Source organism: Mycteria americana, chromosome 7 (assembly GCF_035582795.1).
Source record: "Mycteria americana isolate JAX WOST 10 ecotype Jacksonville Zoo and Gardens chromosome 7, USCA_MyAme_1.0, whole genome shotgun sequence".
Lineage (NCBI taxonomy): Eukaryota > Metazoa > Chordata > Aves > Ciconiiformes > Ciconiidae > Mycteria > Mycteria americana.
Window position 1 is genome coordinate 68,925,022 of NC_134371.1, and position 16,428 is coordinate 68,941,449.

At 39.1% G+C, this 16,428-nt stretch overlaps 1 protein-coding gene across 4 annotated transcripts; it reads right to left on the reverse strand.

Moving 5' to 3' along the window:
- Nucleotides 1–14,418, reverse strand: DEPDC1 (DEP domain containing 1). Of its 4 annotated transcripts, none has more exons than XM_075508971.1 (12): nt 14,239–14,412; nt 13,075–13,340; nt 12,259–12,403; nt 10,957–11,075; nt 10,389–10,519; nt 10,017–10,064; nt 6,545–6,685; nt 5,186–6,031; nt 4,381–4,553; nt 3,213–3,389; nt 2,755–2,940; nt 1–721 (listed from the first exon to the last, which is right to left on the reverse strand). In XM_075508971.1, exons 1-12 carry the CDS (start codon nt 14,284–14,286, stop codon nt 581–583), a joined length of 2,421 nt encoding a protein of 806 aa, XP_075365086.1. In that variant the 5' UTR covers nt 14,287–14,412; the 3' UTR covers nt 1–580. The 4 variants fall into 4 exon arrangements, with proteins under 4 accessions (XP_075365086.1, XP_075365085.1, XP_075365088.1 ...); XM_075508970.1 differs by having other exon boundaries at nt 2–721; nt 5,186–6,058; nt 14,239–14,411; XM_075508973.1 differs by lacking the exon at nt 5,186–6,031 and having other exon boundaries at nt 5–721; nt 14,239–14,395.
- Between the last annotated feature and the right edge of the window lie 2,010 nt (nt 14,419–16,428).

Consider the following 16,428-nt stretch of genomic DNA (forward strand, 5'->3'; position numbering starts at 1 on the left):
GATGAGATGAACAGAAGTATGTTATGGAGTCAGATAATAATTTATTTATGGTGAATTTCTGGCTCCCTTGGAAACAGTAGAACCAACTTTTAAATTAGTCCCAAACTCAAAGAACATTGTTTTGTTTAAAGACAAATATTTTGAGAATACAAGGAAGGCACTTATTCACAACATACATACATTTAAAAACCCACACAAACTATAATATACAGCACAAATTCCTGAACAGACATTAAAAAGTTACAACAATATGCATATCATTAGTTTCCCATATGAAAACCATATATAAATTTTTGGTTACTAATAGCTTCACGCTTATGTTCACATTTATTATACTGAGCACAATATATTGTAATAATTTGTAAACAGATAAATATTTCTCTCTTAGCAGTCACTCAAAAGTTATCTGCACACCAAAAAAAAAAAAAAAGTTATTTCGGCACCTTTCAGCAGAGTGTCCATGTAAACATTTCTTCCTTCTACACACACAGCCACCATCAAATTTCTGTCGCAAGTGCCCTTTGGTGAATCATTCATACATACATCCATCAAATAAAAAAGCAGCTGAAGTGTGGTGAAATCAATATCTTAGGCTACGAAATCTTGGTTTTCTTAGGCTAAGCATCGGTTGTTTGATGGTAGGTTTGTTCTCAAATAGCATTGCTTCATTTTCTGTAGTTGGAAATCTATTCTGGTAGATTAGAGGGTATTCCTTCTGAAACTAGAAAACACAAAAGCAAAAAATAAAGTATCAGACTCCACCAAAAACTCCAGCTGTGCAGGACTTGAGCATGAATTGCCTCGCAAGGATGCGTATCAGCAGGAGGAGCAAGACTATCAGCATGTAAAGTAACTCTGCTGTGACACTTGACCAAAGCTGTAGTCCTTCATGCTTACGAGTTCACAACTGATAAACAACGAGTCAAACAGAAATTTTGTCAGGCACTTCATCTTTTGAAATGAGAAAAGCTTCTAATCGCATTTTGTTCCCAAGGATTTTTAGCTGTCGTGACTGGAACAGCGCTCTGAGCAAACACCGCACTGTTCTAGCTGCCTGGATGTCCATTTGCAATGACAGGCTGCAGTTGCTCACCGTGTTGGTCAGCAGCTGAGTAACAGTAATGCTGCGCGTTGTCTGAACAGCAAGACCAGCTTTCCACCCCCAAGCAAGGCACAGTGGCCACCCACGCAAAGCCACGCTGTCCAGCCAGCATTGGTATCTCTTCTGTTTATGGTCGGAAAGCTGTCTTTCCAGAATCACAATGATGAATGTTTTACCTAAATGGAAGTTAAGATTCAGCAGATTTTGCAGGTATTCTCTCAGGAAAGCTAACTCCCTTGGTTAAGTAGTAATTTTTCAGTTCCTGTAGATACACAACTAAACAAAAATATCTGGCTTCAGACACATGTTTCTGACATTTTGCCTGTTTCCTACGTAAGGCCTCAGGAAGGAATAATGGTACATATATTTATGCATCAGCCAAAGCTTTCTGCTGATTGATTCAGCCTATGGAAAATGGCACCATTTGTAACTTTCGGTGATAACCCAAGTTGGACCTAACCCTCTAGTAAGCACCATGTATTTGGCTTTCCCCAATTCAAAGTATCAAAACTGAATAATTGCTCCAAAAAGTTGTGATTTATCACACCACTAGCTATTCCAGCACAAATGGCAAGACTGTAACAATATGGATTTGTGAATTTTAAAAATAAACTTTGCTAACATGCGGCCCTTACAGTACAAGCTGCTTCTGGACTTTGATGGGAACTCATCAAAAATTTAAGCGTGCACTTCAAGTTTTACTATTAGAGGATTTTAGTTTATCTCCTTCCTCCCCACTTCACCTGCTTAAAGTGCTGCTGTGTATCACTTCTTACCATTTACTTACTCCAAGTTTTAATTGACTGTAATTAACTACTCTTCTTTACATGCAGGAAGTTTTCACAAACTTAAACAAAGGGTTCAGACTTCGCTTTTACAGGACCAGGAAGTTTTCGCACCACACATGAAAGTCAGTGTTGCAGAAGCTAGGAGAGGGGCACTAATGAGAAAGAAATGTGCTTGCTCTGAAAAGCTGCTTTTTCAAATTTGAGTCACAAGACTCGCTTAGGTGATTCTAGGACAAGTACAATACTATTAAATTCATCAGAAATACTTGCCAAAGGTCGTCCAAAAAAGAAAAAACCCTCCAGTATTAAATCCTGCCAGAACTGTAATTTAGCTGTAGTATTAGGCAATATGTTAGTAGGCCATAGAAGTGCCAGATAATCTTGAGCAAAATACATGTTACAAAACACAAAGCTAAGTCCACAGAAAAGAATGTTTCAGAGTTGTGAACAGATAGAGCTTGACCCCTTAAAGCAAAAAAATCACTGCTTTTAATGCCTATTGATTTTAAGCCCATCTATGGTGTTTTAATGGTAACTCATATAGCCAGTGCACCACGAGAACCATGCTATAATTCTACCATGTATTATTTAACGGAGAGCAGTATCTCAGGATAATTTTATACTGGTTTTAAACCACTGTTTGAACACCATTGCTGCCAGACAGTATCAAATGCTGTATGAGAGACTGTCTTTAAAATCACAATCAGAGCATGCAATCAAAAAACATTCAACAGCTCTCTTCTAAAAACCAAGCATTTCTCTCCATAGACTCTGCTCTTGTTCTGTACCAGGGTCTAGTGATGGAGATCCTTCCCACACAAAGGCATTTTCATAAACAGATGAAGTATCAAGCAAGTTTCTCACCTGTTTTAACTTTTTCTTTTTGTCTTTCACAGACAAGTTTTTATCTTTGATAATGTTCTCCAAGAGCTCTGCCACTGCAGCTTGAGAAGTAGAAACCTTTTGTTCTTCAAACTCCTGAGGAGTTATTTGTTTGCAGTACGAATACGTTGGCAATATGGCGCAAATTTCTTCCTTTGGATATTTGCACTGAAACAAAGGTTGAAGAAGAGGTCTACGTATACTAAAATGATTATGTACTGTTTCAGTCAGAAGCCACCTAACTAACATCCAAGCATACTAACTTACAGTGACATCACAAGTTGCGAAACATTATAACGTAGCTAATATCTATGACTGCACCAACAGTTTAATAAGTTTGCATTCAAAGTATAGTGGTTTTATTTGCAGTTTTCCCATCCCACCTTCAGAAGTAACAAATACTCTGCAATTAACAAACAAACATCTATCATGCCACCAACCTGAGCCATCTTCATGTATTCTATGTGATCTCGCACCGCAACCTGCAGGTAAGTTGGTACTTTGAATATTTCTTGTTGATGGTCCATTAGAAATGAGACTAATCGTGTAGAAAGTAGCTCATCGAGATCTACTTCTTCTGCACAGCATAGCACGCACCGAGAAAAAGTCTGTATCATCTAGAAGCGTTTAGCAGATCATTAGTACGCGCAGTTGAGGGATTTGCCTTCTTTCCAGTCTACACAGTGGCACAATGAATTCTCCAATACCAACTTTCATTGCAATCTCTCTTGCCTGCACCACTTTCCTCCAAGAGAGGAGGAAAACCGATTATAATTTTTTCCTCATTCGAAATAAAGTAACTTCTTATAACATTAGACTTGTACTTTTTCTGAATTGAACAGTACTTTCAATTAAGAAATACATATTTTAAAGAGGTAATAATAAGAAAAAGTCTTCCCCTGTAGAAAAGTGTACATCTTCAATTAGCCATCTTGAGACAAGCAAGATGATAAAAAAAAAAACAAACAACCCTGCAGAGCCAACCTAACCAAGATCTAATGCACATCAAGATCCAATTTCAAATAGCTTTAAAAAACATTTTTACAGCTTTCATATTTCCAGCTTTTAGTAGGCTTATTTTAAATCAGCACGTGCAGGTACTTTGTTGTTTTACCTAAGCTTGTTTGACGAAAATCTTTAGTCGTTCCAATAAAAGCTTGAATACAGACCTTGAAGCTAGTCTTTAAACTCACTAGGCAGTCGATTTACTTCTTTGGAACTGTTTTTGTCATAACTTCACATACACAAATGTTTAGCCTGAGAAAGGTTTTCTACAGAAACTTTGCCAACACCTGTTAAGTTAAATGGCAGTTGGGTGCGAAATCAGACTAAACAATCATTTGCATTCTTTTAAGAAATTATTTCCCTTCTTCTCCCAAAGTAAACAAAAGCAACACCAATATTTGAAATATATTAGGATGGAGACAAGAAAGTGCTTGCTTCAAGTCAGATTTTTGTAAATATTCTGGAGATGAAAAATCTGCCTGTTGATCACTATTTAATTGCAGTGAGGCAAGAATCTCAGGTACAGAATACTGCTAATATTCTCAGTATTACTTCAGACATGTTCTTAAAACAAGAGATATGCTGCACTCACGAATCTCTTACCAAAGAACGTGTGCCCATCGCATCATGCAGTCGTGGCATATCAACATTTTCACTGATCCGAGAGATCATACGCATTAGGAGCTGAATCTTTCTACGATTTGGCGGTGGAAGCAACAAACAACATATCTGTAGAGCTTCAACAGCAATTCTTTCTAAATGAGGCTGAAGGAGATCTACAAGTTAATGGTAAAGACAGCTATCGTTAAGATTTGAACCAACTTTTATCTCAGTATTTTTATCTCAGTACAAGAAATTTCATTTTTTTCCAAAGATGATAATCTATGTTTCATAGAAATCAGCTGTAACATAGTAGATAATGTTATGTGGCCTTTTTTTGCGTGGTCACCTTCAACTTCCTTCATTATGATAAACTGCTGGTACAATTAAGACCTTAATACAATTAAGAAATGACACTAATGTTATTCCCAGAAGTATTTCCAGAAAATGTGTTTCAAAGACCAGAAAAAGACATCTCCTCCAACAGGCAGGTCTGTGCAAATTCCCTGCCTCACTCTTAGACAGTGTCTAGGCCAGAATTACTTATCACTTACCTGAACAGAAAGGTGAATTACTAGCACATCACGTTTAAGCCTCCAAAGATACTACACACTACTATTTGTTAGCAGAGGTACAAAGGGCTACCTTTGTACCAGTGCAATTTAGCAACCGGAATTTTTTTTAAAAACCCACAGATCATGTTATACGCATATCAAAAAACCTAGCAACAGTGCCAAAGATTAAGGAAGCAGAGATTAGTTAGTCAACACAATAAGCCAATACAACATGCTTTAGGAAGCCATCTTACTTTGCGTGCCAGTCAACATATAAGAAGAGTGAGTGAAAGAGTATTCTGAGAGTTCTATGGTACTTTTGCAGCGTCTCTTTTTGACGGTGATATCGGAAACCTCAGTCCTGATGTCCACTGAAGTAGTCACACCAGAGGTATTTGGTTTTCCTTGCCCACAAAGTTGAGACCTTGGCTTTACTGTGATTTCAGCAACTGGTATATTAATGCTGGCACAACTTTTGGAGTTCCTCTTGCCAAGTAAACTCAGAGGCCTGCATATTTGCTTTGACCTGCAATTTTCATTAAACAGCTCTTTATCCTGAAGAGTTGAGGCAGACACTCTCCCGTGGGTTTGTTTTAGACATGTGTTATCAAAACCAAGCTCCAATACAGAATTAGCTTTATGCTCACACGGTAGTGATTGCTTTCCATTTCTTGTGCCCAGGATGGTGTTCACATCACTTTGCCTGAGGAAATCCGATTCTCCTTTATTACATACGCTCGAGGCAGTATCTCCAATTCTTTCCAAAGAGTAACATCTCGTCCTAAATTTTAGAGGTGGATCTTGTTCATTCCTGAAACCTGAAAGATTCTGACAACTTCCTCCTATTAGATTATCAGCACTGCCTTGTTTACATGCCAGTTTACATTGCTGCAATTTCTTTGCACATTGTTTTTGAATAGTTAGCTCTTCTGAAGACAACTTCCTGGAAGCTTCATATTCTTTCTTTTTTTTGTCAGGCTCTTTGTGAAGTAGGCTTAGAAGAAGACATTCAGTTGACTTGAAAGAGTTCAAGTGAAGAATTTTTGAAGGTTGTGGGTCACATTTCTCATCTTGGACAGAATGTTTTCCACTGCATATATCTGGAATTGTGATGTAGCCACACATAACTATCAGAAAATGAAATATAAATTAAGATGCAAGTGGTATGAAAATGAACCAGTTCAGAAAGAAATAAAGTTGCTAATTGAACAGAGAAGACAACATATATAAGACGCTAATTTATAGTTGACTCTGTTAGTAAAATGAAGAAAAATTTAGCTCGGTCCAAAAGCAATCTAACAAGATAATTGCAACCAACATGCAAGAATAAAGTTAACACACTCCAATAGTGAGGAACAGACAGGAACAAGCACATATTTTAAAATTATGGTTATTGCATATTTAGAATGTTAGCTCAGACAGCAATTTATGTAGGATGAGACACAACTGCATTTCAATTAATACTGTAATACAGAATGATAGCATTGATGATCTTCCTCAGATTCAAGCTGCCATACAGATTAGGGGGTCAAGGTCTGCTTTGAATTACAGATTTGTCCCCCAGTTGATATAAACTTATAGCTTGCACTAATTATTTCTAAATTCATACGTACCTAAAATATTAACAAAAAGTTCATAGTATTCAAAAGTAAGTAATGGTTCAGGGAGATTGAGAAAGTAATCGGCAACCGTTCTGAACACATCCCGTTCAAACCCACTGTAAGTTGGTTGGCTCATGTCATTATTTCTAGGCCCTGAAGAGAGGTGAAGGAAGAAAATTTACAAAAAAAGTTTCACAATTCCATTATAAAAGAAATTAAAAAAAAATCAACATAAGTTTATTCTTGTAGGAATGAATCTTTCACAAGAAAAGAATCACATCAGCAATATACAAATATTTTGTTTAGTTCAGCACTGTACCATTTGTAAGCAAAACCAGGGTCAAATATTCTATGTAGCCACTGAGGAGCTGTGCTCAGTTTCAACAAGCTGTTCTACACCAAGAAAATAAAATGAAAAAACTCATTTATGCCCTTTATAGGTTCCTCAGCAAAATAATAACAAACTCTTAGTATTTTCCTTCATTTCCAAACTACAGTAATCCCAGTTCTCCTACAGGGAACTCTAGCTTCTAGATCAAGAAGAAAAACTCATGCTGTAACCAACTTTGAAGAATGTGCAAGCTGAGAAGCCAGCCAATACATACACGTTTCTTTATGCATAGGCCAAAGAGAGCTGGTCAGTGTCTTCCCTTTGTGGGGACCCTCCTCTTTTCAACTCCTCTATTCAAATGGTTCACCAAGAGAAAGTTTTGTTCACCACTCCTCCCATGGTGAATCCCAGCTACACTCAACTAATTTTCTTCAGAAGTGGACAGATGAGCAATCCAATAATCTAAGAGATCTGATTAATAAACCTTGCCCGTGTTGCTACAGTCAAGAAAAAGCATGAATGAACGGGGTCCTGATAGGAATAAAATTTGACCTTGTGTAGATCTTTTAACCCTAACATTATCATACTCCACTGAACTCCTACAAATGAAATAAGCTACCTTACAAAGGCAATTCTAATGAATTAGGAGATGGCAGTTTTAATTACACATAGAACCAGGGAAAATTTAACTTTTGATATGATCAAACTTTATAATCATAATCACATTACCACACACTACACTAAAAATATAGTAGAGCAGTACTCCCCCTGCCAGTGTAAGTACTTTTAGTTTTCACTGTGCAAAGTAACTACCGCCTTAATCATTTGGTTACAGTATAGCTAGCAGATGCAGAGATAAAATCTCCACTTGAACTAATTAACTCAAATCAGAAATTGAGAATTCAAAAAACCAGAAAGCTTGCTTGCAGTTTTCATCTCATGAATACAAAGACCTATTAGTTCTAAATACAGGACTGATGTGGGAATTAAGGTGTTGAAACACTCAAAGACCAGTGCTCAGCTATATTTTCCACTTCAATTGGAATCCACTCACCAAGCTCTTCCCTGTCCTGCTCTTCCTAATAGTGCTCTTCATGTAAGAGGCTCTATGCTTTTGGGAATGCAGTTGAAGAAAACGGGTCATGTCGAAGGAAAAGGGTCATTTTCACAAGAGCATATGCTGCAAACATCTTCTGAAGCCACACTAACCCTGCATGGACCCCTACCACAGTTCCACTGAGCAGCTACAGATATATGCAGACGTATAAATGCACACCATCCAACCACGTTATAGCTAGTACAGCTTTGAGGGGAGCTAATGGAGGAGACTGCCAGGAATAGGGGCAAGAGTTAAACAACAGAACAAGGACACGTGTAGAAAGAGCTCATCATCTCCGATTTCATTTGAGAGGCACTCCTCTAACTCTAGCATGCCCTGTTAGGCATTTAAAGAGGCAGTTTTATAAAAAAAAAAAAGAAAAAAAAACCCAAAGTCAGTTTAATTGTCCTGTGCTTCTCTGGATTCTTTTCAAAGCCTGCTTCACAGAGACGCACAAGCTTACACAATCGCGATCTGTATGTGTTCATAAACACGATTTCAAACACATCTGACAAAGGAAGCCTCAAAGACAGTTAGATTCTGCGAAGCTTCATAAAAATCAATGGCACTGTAAAGGAGAAAGACTATGGGTACCACACAGGCCTGCTACAGTACATGCTGAAGAACAAAACCAATCCTTTATTAGCAAGAGAATCCACATCAGACTGAGCCATGAGAAACTGAACTTCATTAGGTTCACTGTGCAAGTACTTCCCCCTGCCTCAGTGTGTGAAAACCTGTGTTAATTGTATTACTCCACAGTAAATACTTTGCCAATAGTTCCAAGGCAGCTGCTCAAGTACAGATAACACTGATGACTTAGGTAACTGATTCTTCTTTTCTGAAGTTTAAGATTTAACTTCATACCTTTCTAAATTTTACATTTAATCAAATGCACAAAGAAAACAAAACAGAAGCACTAAGTTTTCTGTAAGTTGTAACCACTTTCAGTTTTGCTGCTTGATATTTCATACATTAATACCAAAATGAGGGGTGAGTGCAGACTGACTCCCGGTCTGCAGACAATGAAAGTTCAGTTGTCACAAAACACATTTAACAGCTAAAATGTCTGACTGTAAAAATCCATCTCATCTACTAGGCAGTGATTCATAAGACATTGAAGGCCTTCATTTTCCACAACTGAACTGTCACTATAAAAGGTGTCTTACAGGGTTTTAAGCATAAGCTTTTTCTAGAGACCATTTGCAGAAAAAAGGTGGGGAAGCGGATAAGGAGGTACTAGAGGAGCTATACTCCAAGTCCAGGATCCAGAACAACTGAGTGGAACTCTTCCTACTGGTGTCATGACAAATTTAGTAGACTATAAAGCTGACTATATGAGCATGCTTTTATCTCAAAGCTGTTGCAAAATTTTATTTGATTTCTTCTAAGACAAGTAAAAAAACCTAACTGGTTTTCTGTGAATTGGTCTCCCCAGTTTAATATGAAATGTAGGAACTATTTCAGTCCAGCTCAAAGGAGTAACTGGAAAAGGAACGTCCATTTACTCCTGAAACACTGCTTTAGAAGAAACCACACACAGGTTTTGCCCAACCACTCAAGTTTTCTCCCTGCCTGACTTTTTGTTAATAGCAATTATTTTCATAAAAAACAGTCCTTAACTTTTTCACGGCCTTGGACAGCATGCTTCCACTGAAAGCTTACAGAGTTTAATTCATTTTCCTGTACATTTCATGGATTAAGGAACACTGAAGCCCCTCTTCCTTGACCAATTTAATCTGTTCATGTTGCCAAATTCATACACAGAATCAAATGATGCAGCCTAAAAGCAGGATAACTAGCTGGACTACTAAAGGACTGATAACTTGATTAACCTGAAATATAACAACTTTAACATGTGTTACCTTTTTTAGGTTACATTTCTGTGCAATAATTTGATACGGATTGCTGTAATTGCTTCCTAGCGTATCAAGGCACTTAGATTATTTGAATTTCCAAAATGAAACATCACCATTGATCTTAACATGCAAGTATATTTCACTTTCAACTCTCAAAATAGGTTTCTGGAACTTAAAAGCTATTCAGTGACTTACAGTATGCGAGGCATTTCATAGCTGACAACACCCAGTGAGGGAGGTCTTCTAGAATAAACAAACAAGTACATTATTTATACACAAGCCCAAAGACTTAATAACTAATACAAATAATGGCATACATGTATTAAATAATACCTCAAATACAAAAGGTCAAATTTAAAACTAATTTTAAATATTGCTACACATGTAATTTAAAAGTGAATGCAATACACCTACAAAACTTTCTAGACAAATATACTGAACTGCACTGTAGTTTGGGAGAAAAGAGACAGGCTATGAAACGTATTACTTTAATTATGATTTATTTTTTGTCATAATTACAGCATACAGAATCTTCAAGCAAAATCAGGAAAAAAAAAAAAATCTTACCCGCTTTGTTCTGCAAAATAACAACACCATGTTTGCTCGTGTTAGTCATGTTGTATATGACATACTCAGGAACTATCTGTGTTGGCTGCAAAACTTCTTCCAAAGATGGGAGGCCTAAAATGGTTTGCAAACTGTGGGGAGTAAGAGAGCAGATGTTGTCTGAAAGGTTTGCTAGTAATGAATGAAACAAGTTTTTTCCATATCTATTTAAACAGCAGTTACTTGATAAGCCAGTTTGCTGTTTAATAAATTCTCACTTCCAGAAGGACAATTTGAGGACACACTTTTTCCTGGGACAAACACCAAAAATCAGTAAGAAAGAGTGTCTATGGGACTTAAAATATACTTCAACATCAGCAACAATAAATTTCAATACATTTCTTAAATGCAACAATTCAATGTTAATAAATACATTGGAAAGCATATGTAAACAATAGTTAGTAAAAATATTCAACTTAAAACATAATTTTAAAAATTTCCAAAAAATTTGCAAGCCAAAAGCTTGATCAGGCCATTACGTACACAAAGCACGTACACAAGAAGGTGCTTTTTATAATGTATTACTTACTGTATTAGAATGATATTTCTCCAAGTTTCTTGCACATATTCCTGGCTTATTTCCTTCCTATGCAGTGCGTCTTCCTTGTTTTCTTCTATTACATCAGGTTTTGTTTTTTCTAAATTTTCCTGAAAATGAGTTGTTTATACGGTAAGATAAACAAGTCTCTTAAGATAATTAACTTCTGTTCTCAGAAGTATAGGGCATTCTGTGGAACATTAAATTCCAAAACATGATCAAGGGAGTAACAGGTCTCAGCAGTGAAGTGTAAGCATACCCAACTGAAAAGCAAAAGAGGACACTATGAAAGAAGGCCTGATCAACTCAGAAGTCAGCAATTTAAAAGGCAGCAACGCATCAAATCCAAATGTATTAGTAAGTGAAGTATTCTCCTTTAGGATCGCAATCTAAATTCAGAAAGTACGCACACACACACAAATCTCAAAAGAATAAAGGGCCAAACACTCACATTCAATCTTTTTCAAAAAATAAGTAGAACAGTTAAATAATTTGTGCCTTTTATTTGTCCTAAACAAAAAAAATATATTAAGTTTCAACAAGGACATACTGTCCAGATCATTTCTAGAACTCCACCTTCCAGCCCTCCCAATACTTTAAAATACTGTAGCAGGGATAATTCTGCACTGAAGGAGACAAAACAAACAAAACAATCCAAAACAAAACAAAACCCCTCCCATACCGATGACCTAAGATGCTCAATTGCTTACGCATATGTACACAATTAAAACTCTATGTAATCTTAGATCATACCGATGCAAAATTAGCCCTATACTGCAATGGTGGGGTGTGCGTATGTGTGTCAAATGACCTTTCTTTCTAAGTCACATGACTGCATTAACAACACTCTATCCTCCCCATTTCTCTTCCCAACAAACTATTACCAATAAGTTTAGAAGAAACAGCTTCATGTAGTTTTAAAAGTGTACTTGATTTCTTCTGTCAAACGCATAATCCCTTTCACTTGCTGCCAGTGTTTCAAAAATGCCATATTATAGTTACAGCTATGATTTTACATGTATTTTGTTTGAATATTTACAGGTTATTTAATAAAATCTCTTTTTGTACATTGAAGAAGAGAAACGGCACACATCACCAAGACACTTCAATATAAAATATAGCTGTATCTTTCTATTACGCCTATATAAATATTCTATTTCCGTGTCTAGAAGATCTACCAATTTATTTCTTAAGTTAGAAGGAAAGATGACTCCTTCTAGTTGTTTTTTTTTTTTTTTAAGAATAAAGAAAATACAGGGCAACTGTAATTATGTAAGAAACATAAATTATTACCAGATAACACTCATGTTTTTTAAAAGTTCTTCTGGGTAAATGTGGCAGTTTAAGAAGCCTTTCTTTGTCTCTAGAGAAGTTTTCCAAGTTCTCTTTTGGTGGACATGAGCTTGGTAGAGGTTTAACTGGAGATGTTGAAGGAAATCTGTAACGAATAGGAGAGATGTTAAATACATTTAGAATAGATTAGAAATATAAGTCACTAAACCAAAACCATACCGGATCACTGAGATTCCATAAGATTCTGAAAAGCTTCAGGAAAGCAAGAAGAAAAATGCTGAAGTTTTCTCCTTTGAACACTGTTTAACATTATCATACTATAAATTAACTTTGGGCTACTTGTCTTGATTCCAAAGCCAAGTTGAAGATACTCAGATTTTTATACAGCACCGAGAGCAGAATTTGAGAAGTGAGGGCCATTAATACCTTTAATTTAACAATTTAGGAAAGACCATTTCCCACTTAGACTTTCTGTAAAATGTACAAGAGGAGTAAACACAGGACTGGTAGCACAGCATGGAGCTACTACAATAAATTCTCCTTGGCTCCCCTCCAAAGCACTTGAGTGTAGCACACATGCCAGTGAAAACTTGGCTAGACAAGAGCATGGGAGCAGCCCTCAGCATACAGGATGTATAGTCTGTACTGCAAGTCAGAGTAAAGTATAACAGTGAGTGGAGTAAAACGGTGCTAGTAATTAATTTTGGGCCCAACTGCTCAACCCAAAGCAAAATATTTTTGAGAATCTGAGCATTAAGATTTTTAAATAAAGTTCTCAACCTGAAGAGGTCTGTTAACTGGTCTTCCTTTCAGTACCTGTATAGTGCACCATTGTCTTCTAGATTTTCAGATCCCCATCTCCCTTTTACATCTTCAATTACATGATTCTTGAGAAACTTTCGTAATAACTGGACAGTCTGATGCCTAGTAACTTCAGGACCAAAGTTACTGTTACTCCTTAATACTTCATGGAGCCAGTCTACAGCTTCTGACGCGGTAAAACAGCTTCCATGTTTTTTGAAATGTTGCCTGTGTTTCCTTAATGGCATGCCTGCTCGGAAATATTTTGTAATTTCATTCCACTGCATGGGAAACAAAACAGCAAAGAATGCAAGATTAAAGTGTGAAGTTGATCACTGTAAGTATCAATTAAAACAGTCGTATATTAAGTATATAAATGAAACCACAACATTAATACTAACAAATATTGATAGTTATACTAAATAATGTAGTAGTATTAATAGAGAAACATTAAAGTTCAGATTAAAAAAAAATGTAAATGTTTCATTTAGGTTTCCAGCTCGTTGTTCCATAACTGAAAATAAGGTTAGAGTTTCACAAACATAAGGAGTTTTATTGACCCAGCCTGCACATGCCCAGCGTTTACATCAACTCATGGTTCCCTGAGGCACCGTCAAACCACAGCCTTCAAATTTGGAGCTCTCAGCTACGAGATGAACCCAGCTGTCAGGGTACAGAAGCACCAGTTTTAAATTTTAAAGCATTTTCTTCCTTTCCTATTCCCTCGCACAAAGTCCGATGACACACTGTAACGAGCAGGCTCCTCTTCCTCAGCTGCCGCCCCGTTCCGAGGCGCAGGGCGCTGCCACCGCCGCAGGCCCTTCCCGGGGAGGCCGCAGGCGGCTGCCGTGGCGGGACGGCGGTGGCGGTGGCAGAGCCGCCCCCTGCCCCACGGCACCCAGCTCTCTACCCGTTGCATTCAGACGGCAGCCACCGCCGTCGCCCCGAAAGCCCGGCGGCCACACGCTGCTCCGGGCGCGCCAGAAGCCTACCTGACGGCGGGGGCCCAGGAGGGTTAATATTAACTTGTGCCTTTCCCCTGAGGGAGAGCCCCGGGCCCCGCGGCAACGGCCGACTCTCCTCCTCCCGCCCCACAAGCCCGCACCGAGCCAGCCCGAAAACAGAGCCCCCCGCCGGGCTGCCCCGGCCGGCTCCGCACCCCCGGCCCGGCGTCCTCACCAGCTTGGTGGCGCGGTAGGGCCCCGGGGCGGGCGGGCGGCCCTCCATGGCGCCCGGCGCAGCCCCTCCGGCCGCCGGGATGCGTGGGTGGGGGGGGTGGGGGGGCGCCGCGCCCCTCCCCAGGCAGCCCAACGGCCGCGCCGCAGTTTGAATTCGCTGCGCGAGCCGCGCGCGGAAGCGGATTGGGCGAGCCGGGCGGGCACGTGCAGCCTCACGTGACGCAGGCGCTGCGGCGGCGGCCTGAGGGGAAGGGCGGGAAGAGCGGGTGGGCGGCGGCCGTGCGGGCAGCGGTGCTGTAGGGCCGGTGGCCTGTGCCCCCCGCGTGGGAAAGAGAACCGTCTCCCAAGCAGCCGCAGAGGTGTTGCGGCGTTCGTCAGGCCTTTTCTGGTGGACTTTTTAAGTCACTGCTAAACTGTCTCGCAGAGGGCCGAGCTGCTTCGCTCGCTTTGGCCTTGCCCCATGGCAGCAGGGTGACAGCCTGCACGGGAGCTGGTCAGGCGATGGCTGTACCCCTCAGCCGAGGGTCGAGAAACGTGCCTTCCCTGCAGGCACGGAGTAGCAGAGCACAGTAGAAGCCACGTATGCACACATAAAACAGCCACAGGTCAGTCATCAGAAACTCACCTTGGTTATTTGTTAAGATGAGGAAAAACGCCAACTTGTGTTGCATGACTTAACTCAGTTTTCAGAGTGTTTTCACAGACAACACTTCAAGAGGCAGGTATGGCTGATACATTGGTTAGGTCCTGTGAGACTAGCACATAGCTTACACACAACTGCCTGAACGCATACGCTAACTGCTGTCAGAAGAAAGCACATTCTCTCAACTACCCTGTCACATCCTCTGGATTTCCTACAGAGACAGATGTAATAGACACACCTCCCCCCCCCCCCCCCCCAAAAAAAACCCCAAACCCAACCAAAACCAACCCCAACAAACAACCTAACACAATAACATAGCTTTTGCAGTTTGTTGTTGTTGTTTTTTTTTAAAGCATTCTTTCTCAGGGCCTGTAGACCAAGTATACCTGCAACCTGGGACCTATAAATACCCCATGAGCATTGTATTACATTTTGATGTAGCCATCCATTGCTCAGACATTTTAGGCTCATTGCTTAAGCTTCTCTTATAGTCTGTTAATAAAGACACACAAATACCTCAGACACTTTTAGAAGAAGGGATAAAAATATCACTGCTGGGAGAAAACATACCAGCATAACAAGTAGATTTAAGCAATAAGACCCACAGCTGCAACCCAGGAAGAACAGAAATAGAAAGCCAAAACACACAGCAACCAGGTAGTGCCTCCCAGCATGCCCAGAACTAGAGCAGCACTGAAGAAACCAATTCCTCAGCTATGTATCCTACTAGGGGAAGGATGGCTATTCTGCTTTTATGTGCTTAAGAAATTAGTTGCAGGAGCCAGTCAAAGCTGTCTCCTAATAACTTCTATCAGATCTGTGAGCTGTAGCACCTGCTGGTAAGCCAGCAGTTGTTGACTTAATGAGTCAGTATAGCAAACAAGTCAAAATTCAGTGAAGCTGTGTTATTTCACTTACTTTTTGCATCAGATTAGGAGAAGAAAGATGTGGATTTTCTCACTAGGTTAAAAAACTTTAGAGTTGCTCTTCACTTACATATTTCAACAACTCACCTCCTGTTTTCCTTTCTAACAAAATGGTTTGAGGAGCAGTTGCCAAGATAGAAAGTGGTATTGATTTTACCAATGACCCAGGCTCTAAGCCTGTTCAAGAGTATAAATCAATTTACTGATTATCTTAGGGAAATCTCCACAAGTAAAACCTGCAGAAAGTGATGACTACAACTGTTTCACTATGGATTACTTCCCGTACTCCCTCTCTCAGATCATTTAAAAAAATATGATGCTTCATGTTTTTGCATTCAACCTACTGCCTATAGATGATCTAATATATTTTGTAAAACTTCATATCTTAGATAAAGTAAAGAGATTTTAGGAACATGTCTGGCAAATACAGTAAAAGTGGTAATTGGGATAGTCTGGGAAACATTAAAGTCCATCTTCTTCCTAGTGTAAGCAGTGTTATACTGTTGTAATTAATTAATTTCCTAGGAGACAAAAACTAGAGTTCTTTCTGCTTTTCCAATTCAATTTCAAGTCTACTCTTGCTTGTAGGTTTCCCTACTTAAAGAAAAATGACTACACAGAG

Bases quoted from the DNA above. Each gene is read 5' to 3' on its own strand.
- DEPDC1 (XM_075508970.1), bottom strand. From the start codon at position 14,286: ATGGAGGGCCGCCCGCCCGCCCCGGGGCCCTACCGCGCCACCAAGCTG. The intron at 13,341-14,238 runs GTGAGGACGCCG...TTTCCCATGCAG, and splicing joins CCTACCGCGCCACCAAGCTG to TGGAATGAAATTACAAAATA. The intron at 12,404-13,074 runs GTACTGAAAGGA...TATTCGTTACAG, and splicing joins GACAATGGTGCACTATACAG to ATTTCCTTCAACATCTCCAG.